Source organism: Coturnix japonica, chromosome 8 (assembly GCF_054131305.1).
Source record: "Coturnix japonica strain WE chromosome 8, WE-NBRP24, whole genome shotgun sequence".
NCBI classification, from domain to species: Eukaryota; Metazoa; Chordata; class Aves; order Galliformes; family Phasianidae; genus Coturnix; species Coturnix japonica.
The window spans coordinates 10,240,172-10,256,212 of record NC_140670.1 but is presented as its reverse complement, the minus strand read 5'-3'; the positions used below and the strand labels follow the sequence as shown (position 1 = coordinate 10,256,212).

Sequence of the window (16,041 nt, the reverse complement as noted above, 5' to 3'; positions counted from 1 at the left end):
TGAAGTCCAATGTGCATTAGCTTCTACAAGAAGAAAGGTTTAGCATTTATATCCTTCTGATAGAGATTATGAGAAATGAAACTACAGTGTCACAAACTAAAACCTCTAGAGCTGCATCCCCTCATATTTCCCTTTTAAAGCTTTACTTTGCTATTCCAAAACAGTACTTACCACAAAAGCTTACTTTGCAAAGTAGTATAGCAGCTTAACTACATAAACATCATTTCTACCACAAGTTGTATTACATACTTTGTTCACAAGAAAAAGATGCCTTAGTAATATTTGATTTTCTTACCTGCTGGCTACTTTGTTGATTAATATCTTCTCTGAAATGTAGTTTCCTCTCCAGGTCCTTTACAAGAGCAGCTTTATTTTCCCGAATAGATTCATCTGTTGGTAACTGCAGAGGCTTTGGATTTTTCTTTGTTACTCCCTGGGTTGAGCTATTAAAAGAAAATTTTTATATGCATACTAATACACATATATGCACCTGTCTGATAAAATTTATTAAGAGTCAGTTGTCTGGAAAACCTATTTACACATAAACCAAAGCACAATTTGGGATTTTTTTGTGTGTGTGGTGTTTCTTGTTCTGATTAATGCTATTAAGAATGAAATACATTTTAAAGAGAGTAAACATTATAGTATTATAATAAAATTATAGGTTCCATTTGTATGAGTCCTGGATAGATGATGTTGCAATGAATTATTGCCATGATTATGCAATTAGCAGGTTTTACTGTATCATGCAATAATTTAGAAAGTACACTTTCATATTGATCTTTATCTCACATCTTCAGTGATTTCTCACTCTATCACCTTCCTTTATTTTTCCCACCCTTTTATGGCACATATATAGATCAGTTCTTTTAATTTTAATTTTGTTTTGTAGATGTAGCATGCTTTCTTTTAGTGAGGTCTGAAAATAGTAATCTCCTGACTGTCATTTAAGAACTGAAAAATACCAGCCACACAATATTAGAGTGCAATGTTCTAGTAGATTTCCAGTGGCTAAGATCTTAATAACAGGAGGTCTAGGTAAAAGGCATGACATACTTTGCTGTGTGAAGTATCTTCCTTGTGGATTGTTCTGCAGGCATGGTAACCTCTGAGATTGCAATCATGGTGTAAGGAGCTCTGGTTATATAAGCATTCAGCACACATGAGAAAGGTGAAATGTAGCAAATTTAAACTATCTGGTAGGCATATTGTAAGGATTTACTTGGTAATGCCTTTGTAATGGTTTATTTGGTACGACAGGCAAAGGAAACAACCTTGTGTTATTAATGCAAATATAATAGTACTTGAGCACTTGTACACCAGTTCTGAATGGGAGGAAGGATAATGGATTAGTAATTGGATTTCAGTTTTGCTTGCTGCTGCAAAGTTATAATAGCAGAACCAAAGACCAGAGTTGGGCATAGTTAAAACATGCTAGCTTTATTGTGTATGCCTTCCCAGAATGGTGGGGCCATGAAAGATTCCATGTTTTAATGGTGGCTATCACTAATTTGAAGTGTACTGTTGGCAAAGGTGGGAAATATTGCTTGCTTTGTGCAGGATTTGAAGTTATAAGAATAGAATTGTATAGATCTGCAGATGCTAATCATATGCTAACAAAGAATTCAGTATCTGCAAAAAAGGATATTAATTTTAACTCTGCAACTCTGAAAAAGGAACTGCAAAGGCCACAATCTTTCTAGAACATCAGCACCCTGATTTGCTTGTATGGTGTTAGCCACTTTGTCAAGAAATCCTGCTGGCTGTCAGTTCAAATATATTTGTGCAAACCATTAATTCTTTGAGTTTTTCTCGGAGGCTTTCAATTCAGAAAGCGTTGCAACCAGAAAAACATTTTTCCATAAATTATTTCTTTCGATCTACCATGTGTAGGAAATAGCACATTGCAAGGTAACTTTTAAAAGCTGTGCTTACAATAGTGCTAACATGAAGTGTTTACAACGTGTAAGAATGCTTTCGTAGCTGTTGTAGGCACATGGTCTTAGAATGACTTAACTTGCAAGCTCATTAAGTCTTATTTTTTTTCCCAGTAGAATAGTCCTATTAATTTCTGACTGAATCCCAATACTCTTGTAGGCATCTGTTTGAAAACTCTCTATAGCTTGAATTTATCTTGCCCTTGAGAGAGAAGTTAAATAAGATAAATAAGCTTATTTTTATTGAGACTTCTCTCTTCTTAACTGAATGTGAAGGTTAGAAGAAATTGGGAGAATATGTCACTCACTCTTCTATTTTATGAATGACCTGCATTTCAGGAAACTCTTCAATGAACCTTCAGACAGAGATATATCTTAGTTTCCCTTAATGTCTCTGCTTCTGCATGTACAGTTTATACTACTTACGTGACTGGTGTGCTTCTAGGCAGCCCCATAGCATTTGTTGATGGTGGAGATGGAAGTGAAGGAAGAACAGCGCTGAGGAAAGCTGCTGGATTCTGAATCCAGCCAGTTGGGGAGACAGGAGCAGGAGTCACACTTTGTGGCTGAAATTGTTTTACACTGGATGTAGACAGTGTTAATGGGACCGTGGTTTCTTTAGGGCTTGGTGAAGACTGTTCACTTTTGCCTGTAAATCCTCCTGATGACCTTGATTGTATGGATGGAGGATTTCCTGTGACATTCTCCCTGCTATTTGTTCTTTGAATTCCTTGAGAGACACTGCTGAATATTGTCACCGAGGAGCTAGAAGAGGAAATGATAGGTGGTGTGGTCTGTGATGGTAGGAACTGCTTAGGTCGGGTATAGCTGAATGCTTGCGAAACAGAGGCTTTGCTTTGCTTGTATGTGGTTGAGGTGGACTGTTGATTGAGTGAAGTAGCAGAACTCGGTAAAGCAGTGTTGAATGACGAGTCTCTTGTAGATGTCTGATGCAGTTGCTGTTGCTCAAGCAAGACCTGGTTGTGAAGCTGTTTTAACTGGGTGAGGTCACTGCATATGAAACAAAGATGAGCAAGATTAGTCATGACCCTGGGTGGAAACCTGAACATACTGGCTATGTTTCTGTATGTGAATTGCAAGAGAAAAGACCTATGTCCTATGATAGAATAACAGTTTGAAAAAGTTGCTAAATGACATTCTCTAACAGTATGAGAAGAGACTTATTGCAAGGTGGCTACTAAACTTTCCTTCCTCCCTGATCATTATCCTAATAAGGAACAAAGTGCTTTGAAAATTTCTTGGCTGAAGATGGTTCTTGCACTTCAACATGTAAAATATAACTTAAGACCTTACCTGAAAATATTTAAGAGCTAGCATTGTTCAGTTCTGCTGTGTATTACTTTAGTATAGCTTTGCTTCTGCTTAAAAAGTAGGACTGGGTTTGCTGGAATGAGAATTTGCAAGCCTGAATGCAGTTATTCACCTCTTGCTCAAGTGAGTTCTGAGAACAACTTTTTGGCTAATAAGGCTTTGTGATAATCCGCACTGACATTTGATGACAGGCAGCAGTGATCAATTTGAGAGTACTCATGCAGTTGTTATTTCTTAGATGCTATTTACTGTGTATTGTATTCAAGGCTTTTTTACTTTGCAATTATGAAAAGAATACTTAACAAAATAAACCACTTGACAATGTAAAATGTATATGGAAATACAGCATATGGAAAAATACTCTAGCCTTTCCACTTCCAAACAAAGTCAGAAAGAACTTAAAAGAGAACGATCATGAAATGCGTTGTCCGGTGTTGAATAAATACTGTCAAAAAGTGAAAAATATAGATGTAGAAACTAAATGGCACTGCTAAAGTAAGTACATGAAGTTAAATAAACTTCTTTTTATTTAAAGAAATTATTGTTTCTATAATTTACAAAGCAAAAAATAGTGTTAAATTCTGTTTAAGTTAGGAATTTCAAGTTTCCAAAACTAGAAAGAGAACAGAAGTTGTGCAATGCTGACTTTTTGTTTCTTTCTCATATGTCTAACAAAGGAATGCGTTATGCAGTTTCTGTTTGGTTGGTTGGTTTTTTTTTTCCTGAGAGAAATCATGGTTTATGGAAGCAGTGATGGAAGTTGTGGCCAACATAAACACCGCTTCTTAATCACACTGTATCTCTGCAAGTAAATAGGCTTCAATAATAATGATAATAAAGCTCTGCTCCAGGTTCTTCCTCTACCACATCTTAAGTTATTTTCTCACTTGTAATGTTTCAGTCTATGGAATTACATCCCTGCTTAAAAGCATCAGTGAGTTACTTTATAAAGTCCTTCCCTAGCCTTTAGTTAAAGCTGCTCTCTGTGTAAGAAGTGTGCTCTTTGTGAAGCTAGATTTTGGAGGTTCTTAAAATGCTGAAATGATTCTTAATACACTGCAGTGTACATTCCTGAGATTTTTCTGTAAGAAAATTACACAAATGTTTAGAACTTTCCCTTGGACTCAGTGCACTAATCACGCAGGTGCTTTTTAGTTCAATTGATTTCGCATTACCAAACACTAAGTATTTTATCTGTGTTTTGTTTTAATTTTTTTTTTTTAGAAGTTACATTTGTAAGAGATAATCATGAGGCATGGCCTTTAGGACTATGGTTGCTAGATAGTTGCTTGCCCATACTGTGGGCAAGACTGAAAATGAATTCTCTTGGCAAAACTGCATACTTAAAATTGAGTGAGATATATCTGAAAAGGCAGCTTCTATCTTGCCTGCACAGAAGCAATATTGTTATCTGTTGTTTGCAGATAAAAGCAGTGTAGAATTAAATCTTAAAGGGGTGAGTATTTTCTTTAAACTTGGGGAATGCTTTTCTCAAGAGGGATGTACAGAAAAGTCTACCTATTTAGATCATGTTTTCTGAGAGTACAGTTAATTAGACTAGTATTGTGTGATATTGCTTGTTCCATGTTTGAGTCTTGCGCCTTAGTGCAGCAGTCTCTTAGACTATGAATAAACATATGATAATGCAGATACTAAATAACATTAGTGATGCTGCTGAGGCTTAGAATACCTTTTACTTACAGCTTTGGTTTAGCTAGTACTGGAGGGGGTTCCTTGGATGGTGATGTTGGCTCTGGTATTTTCACTGGCTGTCCATTTATCTTGTCATGAAAATAGCTGGGTCTGGTTTTGTTTGTAGAGCCAAGTCCATCTTCTGGTGGCGATTCACTTCCTTTATCATCTTCAGGCAGCTTGAAGTGCACACGGAGGCCTATCTTGGAACTTGACCTGGGTTCGTTGTGGTTCACAAGAACACCTTCAAGTTTAGGTTTGGGGTTTTCATTTCCTACACGCTGGGAAGGATTATGTGGGGGTGACTGATTTTCAACAGCAACTGAGTTGATTGAGCTCATTGTGTGAAGGGCAGCAGCATTATTACTGTCTTCAGATGCTGAAATAACAAACATCAAACTTGAAGATAAATACAATAAATTATGGTGAAATGAAATTAGAGAATTTGCAATTGGAAAAAGTCACTCTAATGTCTTTGCCAGCTGTTGGAAGGAGTAATTTGACCTTATTCCTTTAACAATGGGCTCCCTTAACAAAGAAATACTGGAAAGGGGGAAGAAGCAGGAGGAGCTGCCAGAGCCCTTGTTTGGAGGATCCAGTAGAGTTCTACAGCCACATTCCTGTGATTTCCACCAGTGTATGATAAAATATAAACTTTATTTTCAACAGGATTCTCTAACTCATTAGTTGTGAGGATTATTTTCACAGGCCTTGAGTTGAATTAGAGTCAAGTGTGCTGTGTTATTTTTTTTTTTTGTGCTGGTTCTTTGCTTGCCTATCTGCTTAGTGCTTTGACAGCATGAATCCTGTTGGCAGTATAAAAGAATCTGTTTGGAAATTTTCTCGTTTGGCTCAGGGTTAAAGGGCATTTGAAACAGCCAATTGGACAGCCCTTCAGATTCCAGAAATGGCTGTTGCACAGATCTTAAAGTAAGCAAGAGCCCTGTTGTGGGAAGGGTTGTGGGGAATTCATTCCCCAACAATCCTATTTCCTCACATTTCTAACTGGGGAAAGACTTCGAAAAAAAGACGTAGCATTCTGTATTTCTGACACAGATACGCTCCTTGGATCACACAGTGCAACAGTGTGCCCTGCTTGTATTTAATAGCAAGCAAAAGACTAAAGCAATCTCTTACCTTTGACAGTTAGCTGAGCTATACTAGATACTGTGCCATACTTATTGCTTGCAGTACAGGTGAAACTGCCAGAATCTTCTGAAAATACTTCAGCAATAACCAGAGTACAAATTTCCTCTGCAAAACATTGGAGCAGTATTATTACTTGTAGTGAGCATACACTGAACAAACACAAAGCTTTGACTACCACAGGGGACACTGTAATAAGGTTTTTCACCTTGTTCAGTTTAATTTTTTTTAATCTTTATTATCAGTTTTGGCAGCCCTTGTGTGCAGCAGCTGTTATCAGCATTGTCTGCAGCAACTGGTACACTCTGTGCTCCAGCATGCCCAATAAAAGTGGAGAACAGGTGGCAGCAGTGTTTGGGAAACATTGGAGAATGTCCTCCTAATCATGTGAAGTAGACTTTCTTCTTCTCTGAGAAGAACTTAGAACTGAATTTGGAGAAATATCACGCACTCTGTTCACAAGTCACTTAAATATATTTATACTTGCAAAATGAAAGATTAACTGGGAAAATTCAAGTAGAGTCACTCTGAGATGAAGAAAGGCAAGACATGCTTTATGGCCAGCATTTTTCAGAAGTACTAGTGAAGACTTGCAGGTAGAGGGGATTGTGCTAATTGTGCTTTTAGAAAGTTGCTTTCCTCTTTTCTGTGAAGAAATCTCTTGTGGGTGTGAAAAACGTGAGTGCAAAATTTTGTTGCAAAAATCAAATTACATTCTGAATACTCAATTGGGGATTACTGCCTGAGCAGTATCTGACATCTGGGCAGCAGTACCAGCTGCTAAATACTGGTGATTTAGCACGGTGATATAAATGAAATATAAATGAACTGGATGATCTCCAGAGGCCTCTTTCAAGACCTGATTCTCTGATTTTACGTCTTCAGATAGCTGGAAAGAGGAGGGAGAGTAGCATCTAAAGGGTGCCAAAACATGGGCTGATAGCATTTTGTCTTTAATTGGTGACTACTTTGTTACAATTTTGCAATAAATGTTCCTTAAGCTTCACAGGATTAATATTTTTGAGTATTTCGTTGAAGACTCTCGTACCACACTTAAATGTGATTTTCATGTTATTCCCTAAGGAGAATCTAGTAGCAGAAAAGAGGTTATCTGCTAACAACTATAGAGGAATAATAGTTCATTCTAGTAGTAGGATTATAAGAACTAGTTTAAGGCATTATAGTATCTAGTTTATAGTACTTGGATTTGCCAACCACTGCATGCATGGAAATCCAGATTCCTTCTGAATGAGCAGCAGGTGATGAGGCAGTGACAACTGCACCCAACTGGTTACCCACTAAAAACTGCTTCACATTACTCAGCAGTGATGCCAATGGACGGTAAAGGAATGGCATTGGTAGGTTCTGGTAGAAGCTCAATTTATTCGTTCCTAAATTCAAGAGGCACAGACATTGCAGAGAGAGGGATAATCCCATAAATTTCACAAGAGTCTATTTCAAGACATTTCTGGGGGTAAGAAAGTCTTCTAATATGGCAAGGGGGAAAGTTACTCAAGTCTGTATTCCATGATTGGTAATTTTCTTTGTCTCAAGAGGGGGCTACTTTATTTTTAATAGTGAAAAACATAACAGAGAAGGTGACTATTTTATAGATCGGTAACCAAAATCTATAAGACTCTTTTGCTCAAATGAAGCAGAGTAGTTTGTTCTGCTCTGACCCTTAAAGTGAGCAAATCCAGTCACTTTTTTAGGATTTGCTGATATCAGGGGTGGAACACCTGATGTGATACTCTCGTATTACAGTGGTAGGGAGAAAAGGGAATGGCTGACATGGCTAAACATCTGATGCAATATCCCCAACTGGTGAAGCAGATAAAAATAGCTCAGTCCTACATCATTTGGTGTACTTCTGAACCTCAGATGTAGGGTTCCCTCATACATTAATGTTGGTAATCCTCAGCACATAAATGTGTAATGGTTAGGTCCTAAGACAGAAAACTGGGTCAAACCAGAATGGAAACATTATTTTCTTCAAAAGTGGTGTAATTAATTCGAGTTGTATGCTTATAGAATATTCTATAGTTAAATATATCTCACTAATAGCTGTAGGAAGTGAGTAAATTAAGAAACTGCTTTAAATTATATAGTTTAAATAATTAATATTTTGTGAGGTTAAATCACTGTAGTGGTTTAATAAAGTGTAAGCTTTTTGGTGATACTCACCTGGTTCGGCCATAGATCGTGGCTCTAAAGGGAAGAGAAACAGAATTAGTGCATCAAATATATTTACTTTGGCCAATATATTCTTTTTCTTGAACACTAACTATACAGCCTGATCTTCTCAGTATGATACAGTATTCCTTTTGGAGCAATGTTCTGTTTAGAGGGTGGCAGAGACAGTTAAGCCTTGTACTCAATGGTGTGTCAAATCCATGGAACCTTATAAGCACCTATGAACAGAAAGTAAATTCTGCTAGAAGGAGATTTTTGCAGTCTTAGTTTTACTTCAGTGTGTGTTCTGAAGATGATTTCTGAAGCTATTACACACATGAAATCACGTTATTATAAGAAAGCCTTTTATTTAAGTTTGATTTAGTGTGATATTTATAGATTTTTCTACTGAGCTTTAGCAATTTCAACATTCTAATGATGCATGTGCAAACCAGAGACATTTCAGCTGTATTAGAAAAGGGAAATAGAAATGTATGTTCATAACCTATCATGTATTATGTGCAAGCATGTTTGTGTGAGAATGCTAATGTGTACATCACATTACTGCTCTGGAGAAGTAAGCAATCCCCTGTCTGCAAGCACTAGTGTAGTGGCACTTAAGTAAAAGATGAGGCACTTCATAGGCAATAGAACTCTATATAAACTGTGCAGAAAAAAAGAAGAAACAGCAGAATTAAGGCTGAGTTAGAAAAGGACACTGAGGTATAAAGGAGATTAAAGCAGAAGGCAAAACAATGCAGTAGTTTAGGGAACCTGAGACAAATGCTACCTGTCAGTGAGCTGTTCAATTCATCCACAGTTTTGGCTTCTGGGACGCAGATTTATTGCTTTAAGTATGGCTTATGTGGCTCTTAACATTGTAATAAGAAACCCAGTGTTACTAACTACGTTAGTAGTTCTGTTGCTTGCCTGGAAGAAACCTACTTTTCTGTAAGATCCGAAAATCTGGAGAATCTTCTATCAGTGTTCCTTCTCTGTACCATTCAACCTTTGGGGAAGGCGCTCCTTTCACGCGACATTCAAAAACTACAAGCTGCCCCTCAGAAGCTGAAATGTCCTGTAGCATCTGACAAAGAAAATGAATACACACAGTCAGTAAATGTTTCATTGGACTGGAAGTGCAGTGTTTGAGGCACAGACTCAGATATAAATGATCCAAATAGTTTATTACTAGTTTTCACATCCCTTCTATATCTTCACAAGTTTTTGTTTTCTAACTTTCCCATCCGCCCTTACAACTTTCCCAACCACCTTTACATGTCAACAAAGCATTCTACAAACACTTTTCAACTGTCCATGCAGGCACATATCCAATCAGAACTGTGAGTCCCTTCTTCTCCTTCCAGTGGTGTCCTTGGTTCTCACACTGCTTATCTTGCTCCACAGCTGCAGCTCTGAACAGCTTTTCTTGTATTCCCACATAGAAGTAATACTGATTTTAGTAAGGTTTTGTAAAGTTACTTGAGTGCTTGAATGGCTTAAGAAATGCATAATTCCTGCATTTCCTTTTGCAGCTGGAAAGTTTTCTCTCTATACAATTAATTTATCTCTTAATGAAATAAGTCATGAAACAAGTTACCTTTGTAAATACAGGAGCAGCAACTATAGGTCTTCCATCCAATCCTTGCAAATAGTTAGTGGGGCTTTCAGCCTGTAGATTGCAAAAAATCACACAATGTTCAGGTAAAAAGAGGATATTTTTCCATATGTAGGAGAGATGTGATACATCCTTTGCAATCTAATTAAATAATTTGAAAACTGAAAGGCTTGGGCACCTCCCACCCTCCCCTTGAACTTGAAATGAAGAGGGCTTCCTGTAAAAATTTTATTATAGTTTAAATAATTTCTGGGGATGAATAGTGAAAAATACATCAATTTTAGAAAGCATTGCTATTATAACGTCCTAGATGAGAGAATTATTCACAGAAAATATAGGTTCTGAAAGGAAGAGGATACTTGAGTGAGTGTCAGATTGCAAGGCAGATATTGTATGGACTCTGAGGAGTATGAAATGTGCTTTATGATCATGGAATGATACAAAATTGATTCTGGTGAATAAAGTTCACAGCAAAATATACAATGCAGTGAATAAATGTTTCTCCGTTGTTGACTATTGGAAAACTTAGTTATATAACTTGATTAGTAGAATTGCTCTTATTAATTGAAATAGGAGTTGCCCTAGAACACTGGAATTAGGGATTCAGCATCTCAAGGGAACACAGCCAAATTTTAAGTGTGGTGTCTTAAAGTTCAGGCATCTTGAATGTGATAGTAAGTAAAAAATTATCATCTCTAAAACTTAGAATATCTCTGTCAAAATGCATTACAAAGGTTTAGTTCTGTTTGCTCTGTAGTCGAAAGTAAAACCACACTGCTTCATCTGTTCCATCTCTTTTTACTGGTTGCCACCTATTCCTAGGCTGCAAACATTGCAAAGGCAGTGCAGAGGGAAATTCTCATTAACTTTTCAACAACTTCCAAATAAGCTTCATTTTAAATAAATATCACCGTTCTTTCCTATTAAGGAAGAAATCAGTTATGATTATTCTGATAGCTTGGAATGAAAAGGTCCAGAACTGCATGCGAACATTAATGAGAAACTGCTGTAGGAGAGGGAGAGGAAAAAGTTATAGGTTGCTGGTATTGAATGTGATCGAGTCAGTCTGCAATGTGAAGATGCCAGTGAGCTGACTTGTGCTTCCAAGTGCCCTTCATGGCACGCAGTTTCTGACCTGCTGGAGTGCACACAGGCTTTTGCCGCTGGCTGAGCCAGCAGCAGCTGCTCCTTCTGCTCACTGCTGCAGAGATGCCTGTACCCAGGCATGAAAGGTTCCCTTCCATTTGCCAGGTGGTAAAGGTTAGCTGGCAGCCTGGATATCTCATCTGCATATGCAATTACTATATGGCTGTAAGGTTCGAAGCTGAAGTACAACAGCAAAGCAAAAACTAGAAAATGTTGGGGTTCTGAGTCTCTGGCTGTGGATTAAACACCATTTTAAGATTTTGCTTTTGATTCTTGAAACAAAACGTATTGTCTCCCCTACCTGTTTAACTGGCGTAGACACGGACTGGACAGGTACAGACACAGGCTGAACCACAGTTGATGGTGCACTGGAAGTTTCTTGAGGCTTGGTTGCAGCTTTGGTAGCAGGAGCTGCTACTTTCAAGGAGGCGTCAGCTGGCTTTAGGTTGCTGCGTAATATTAACCAGAAAGAAATTCTTTAACTGGAAGCTAGAGCTACATGTATTTCCTTTGGTTATGTCTGTACCAGCTACATGTCAACCCTGATATCTCTTGTGAGGTTGAGTTCTGATATGTACAACCAGGTAAACTTAAATTTGTAAGAATCAGCCTGTATATTTTGACACTTTAATCACTCATCTTGCTCAGATACCCCCAGGTGTCATAAAATGGCCTGGGTTAACCCAGCTGTAGCTTGAAAACTGCTATTATCAGCTCTGAGTAGCATGAAAGGGTGATGGCAGTTTCTCTTGCAGTTTTCACTGAGCTTGTCTGCAGATCTGGGCTCATCTGGTAATGGAAATTCTGTGGTCCACTTAGATACAGTTTCAGTAATTCCCTGGTGAAAAGTTTAAAAACAAAAAACAAACAAACAAGAGAGAGGTGTGTTTTCTGACCAATGTATCATTCAGGGTCACTGCACGTGTTGACAACTATTCGTTTCTTCTGTTTGTTCCTATGTGGAAGTAAAAATTTTGACTTTTTGTTTTTCTTTGGAAGTAAAATGATGCAGAGAAATAGGAGATATAAAAAAAGACCCTCTTTGTGAGACATGTGCCAGCTAGTCTGGAATGTATCCCAAATCCCTCCAGGAAAGCCAGTCTTCAAATCTCAGGAGATAGTCTGAAATATTGTAGGCATTCAAATACATGTGTTAAGAGCTGGAAACTAAGGAAAACATAAAAAGGACACTTTGATTATACCTATGCCTAATTTTTCAGAATTCTACTGTTTGAGGACATCCAGCTACAGTGTCAGAACAGCATTCTTGTTTTTCCCTGAGGAATAAAGAATGCGATACATTACTTCAAAATGTAGTGATGTTAGCAGACTTGAGATGCTGTCAAGTAATCAGGATAATGATCAGAATTAGGATAAGGATCGGTACTACATTAATCACTAATGAGTTGACTGAGGAAAAACTGCTTTTCTTGAGACACTTGGAAAGTTCTGAGCTAGAACAGCAGAAAAAGTGCTTGATCCTGTGAGATATTCTTCTTGATTGTAAGTTTTGTATGAAATCTTTAAACTAATCACAGTCCATAAATCCATCCAATCTGGTATATTTTGACTTTGAGGTAAAAATCACCTAAGACAAGATTTGCTTTAAGTCAGCCTGAAGAAATTCAGTCATACTGCAACATTTTGTATTTGTGATGTAAAGAAAACAGTGTATTCTTGACAAATTATGGGGAAAAAACGAGTGTATAAGTGTATCCAATTAAGGTTTGCTTTTTAGAAAGCACTGGTTGCATTTCATATTGAATTAGTGTATAGACAGGTGTTGAAATTAGTGACTATTTTGGCTTTTGACCTTTCTGATTCCATTTCCAGTTAACAGAAAAACTTTGTTTGAAAGACTAATGGCACCAGATCAGATTCTAAATACACAGGGAATGGATTTTGTTTAGGAAAAATAAAACAGTTTCCCAGATTTTAGATTACATCTGACACCAAACAAAGCCCAAGGAAAAGCCTGGAAGTTGCAAAACATGAATGGAAATATCTACACTTGTGGGTTTTTTAGCTGTAAAAAATTAAGTATAACTAATTTTAAACTTACTGATCCATTTCGTCTTTAATAGTTTCACCTTCAGAGTCAGAAGAAGAGGCTCCTATGAAAAGACAAAATAAAGATAAAACATTTAGTTGTGTGGTATTTAGATAAAGTTCTCCAAGAATTATACAAACCAGTATTAAGAATTCCTCTAGAGCACTTAAAGAATGCTGTATCGGTACTTATTATGAGGGTATGCCAAAATACAAGATCATGTTGCAGTGAAAGTGAACCATGCTGTTCATTACATACTGTGCAAGATGCAGAACTGCTGTTGACATAAGACAGATTTAGAATAAGGATCAATTGAAATAGGCAAGGCAGCATCTGTGTGTGAATGCATACCTGAGTATTCCTCAGGTTCTATTTAAAAAGCCACTGCTATGATTCGTCTTTTTATTTGATCCACAATGGCAATTGGAGTTTCCTTTCTCAAGCACCTGTTAGAAGGAGGGGGGAAAAAAGGACACCTGCGATCATAGCTATTATTCATTCACTGGTGCCTTGTAATGCTGTTTAGAGAAGACATCAGCATGGTTTACTAACAGTTGTCTTCTGGAGACATTTTACACTTAAATTTAGCCTTCACTGTCTTTGGAATTGTTATTTTCTCTGTGGCTTCTGCTAATGAGCACCTCCATCTGCCACGTCTTCCACCCAGCATCCACTGAGTTAGGTAAAAGCAGGCCTTGGCACCAGTGTTAAGGACTGAGAAGTGCCTGCCAAGCACAGACATCTCTCTTTAATGTCAGGGGCAGTGCTGATACTAAAAAAGGATTCGTCCTTTCACTGTCAGATTAGAGAGGTGAAGGAAGAATAGTGATAGAGCCAAAGTACTCTTGTATTAAGTGGGGTAGGTGCTTTAAGTTATGAATGTTCACACTGTTGTCAGTGATGTTACTCATACTAATTGATTTCTGTCTGAGAAACACAAACACACACAAAAAGAAAGAAGGAAAAAGGAAATTTTACATGCTTATTTTAGATATGTAATCCTCTTAATGTGGTGATGGATACAGTCGAAAACCTTACCAAAAAGTGTTATTAAGAACTAACATACAGACCTTTCTTAGGAAAAGTAGGAGAAAATGCTAGGTAGAAAAAGGAGGGGAGAAAAAATAATACTTAAATCTACAGATACATGTTTTGTTTAAGCATCTATTGTGCAAGTAAAAGGTCCAGTTGCTGCTATGTGCTTTTCATTTTGGTTACAACATCCCAATAGTGGGTTAGAATTGAGCTACTTGAAAACTTTTCTTGTGGAAAAAGACCAGTTCTGACAAGAGCTACCCTATATTCAATTTACAATAACGACTCCAGGGAAAAGGGGCTGATAAGAATTAGACGCAAAATTGAGATTTCTCTTATTTAGAGAGTAACCACATGCAAAAATCCTCTGTTGGTGTTGGAATTTCTCTGTTTTTAAATTTTGATCTTGCAATGAAATATGTAAAATCTCTGGGAACAAACATAATAAAATTATAGGTAAAGAGCTATCAATTATATGAAAAAATGTTTTACAGAGACATTATGTTAGTGGTGACTGAAATGATTTCTATGTATTTTTGTGATAAATCTCATAAGTGCATAACATACAAAATGTATAATTGCATCTTAATCCTGTATTACTTATTTCAGCAACCAATTTCTGCAACAGTCTATAATGTTACCTTCTATGTAAATCTCTGCAGATGTGGAGTCTGTTCCATAGATGTTTGAAGCAAAGCACGAGTAACGTCCTGTATCCTCCTCAAAAGCTTCAACAATAACCAGTGAGTGTCGATCACCAGTCTGGGTAATCTGAATGTCTGGCGAATTTTCAAGCTCCTTGCCCTCACAGTACCACCTGTGAGGTAAAAAATATTTGGTTTTATAGGTAATAGCAACTTGTCAACATTGGAAGTCTTCCTGATGATAAAATGGGTGGTTTTTAGCCTGATGGTTACAGCAGAATGCTGCAGGCAAGCTGAATTAACAGTCATAGAAATAAAATATTTATGGTTTGCACAAAAATCAGGTACAGCAAATAATAGAGCTGCTTTCTTTGCAGTATTTTAAACATAGTAATAAAAAACATAGTTTATATAGGGTAAACATAGTTTATATAGGGTATGAATTTTTCCTAATTTATAGAATTCAGTAATAGGGTAAAAGAAAAGGAAGCTATGAGGTTGGAATGCTATCAGTATAGCTATTAATTATCTTGATGTGCATTCAGATCTGTGTTGTAGCTTAAAGTATAGAAAAAAACAAACCAATCTTTAAAGAAACAAATTTCCTTCAAATTTGTGATTCCAAAGTTCATGTTGATTCAGAACTTGACTTCACTGAAAATTTCATATTATTCTTCATTATGACAGATAGCTAAGAAAATCTGCTTTTAATATAAAAGCACACAAATATGGAAAGTGATCTATTAAAATATGGAGGTACCTCCTTACAGGGCAACAGCCAGTAAGAAATCTGGATCCTGAATTTTTTTCTGCGTGATATTTTTGCATTTCTCTTTGAAACCCAGTTAGGTATTCCCAAGTGTTTTGACTCCTTTAGAGACTTCATGTTTTCATTTAAGACTTCCCTAAGTGCTCTTAACTCCCTCAGTTTTCAGGAGGGTGGTGTCAGCAAATGCAGGAATCCAAGGAAAAGGAAAAGCAGCACCTGAACAGACAGCTCATTGAGATGTGTTAATGACAGAAACCATCAGCTAAACTGTTAACAACTAGTAGCAGGGGAGAACAGTCCTGATTTATTATTGCTTGATAAAATGGAAAATACACAACAAAAGGAGAAAAAGCATGTGGGTTTGCAGAAACAGACTCAAATTTTAAAGGACAACCTAGGTTTTATAGAAAAGGTGTAGTATTACATACAGAAATCCAAAGTTAAAAGGTTGGGATAACATTCAGAAATACCCCTGTTTTAGAATAACTGGCTAAATTTAA

General features: G+C 37.0%; 1 protein-coding gene across 7 annotated transcripts in view; it reads right to left on the bottom strand.

Annotated features, from left to right (window-relative positions):
* Positions 1 to 16,041, bottom strand: part of MYPN (myopalladin) — a 61,673-nt gene that overhangs the window by 15,178 nt on the left and 30,454 nt on the right. For 5 of the 7 annotated variants that reach the window (XR_014948524.1, XM_015866466.3, XM_015866465.3 and 2 more), the window contains exons 3-13: positions 14,770 to 14,945; positions 14,164 to 14,190; positions 13,106 to 13,157; positions 11,345 to 11,492; positions 9,880 to 9,951; positions 9,225 to 9,366; positions 8,292 to 8,315; positions 6,099 to 6,215; positions 4,971 to 5,340; positions 2,364 to 2,948; positions 296 to 443 (exon numbers count right to left, since the gene is read on the bottom strand). Coding sequence is in view for 5 of the 7 variants with exons in the window: in XM_015866466.3 (XP_015721952.2) it covers positions 296 to 443; positions 2,364 to 2,948; positions 4,971 to 5,340; positions 6,099 to 6,215; positions 8,292 to 8,315; positions 9,225 to 9,366; positions 9,880 to 9,951; positions 11,345 to 11,492; positions 13,106 to 13,157; positions 14,164 to 14,190; positions 14,770 to 14,945 (1,861 nt within the window). In the remaining 2 variants the exon portion in view is untranslated. The remainder of the gene's footprint in view (positions 1 to 295; positions 444 to 2,363; positions 2,949 to 4,970; positions 5,341 to 6,098; positions 6,216 to 8,291; positions 8,316 to 9,224; positions 9,367 to 9,879; positions 9,952 to 11,344; positions 11,493 to 13,105; positions 13,158 to 14,163; positions 14,191 to 14,769; positions 14,946 to 16,041) is intronic. The other 2 variants (XR_014948525.1, XM_015866468.3) reach the window with 1 other exon arrangement.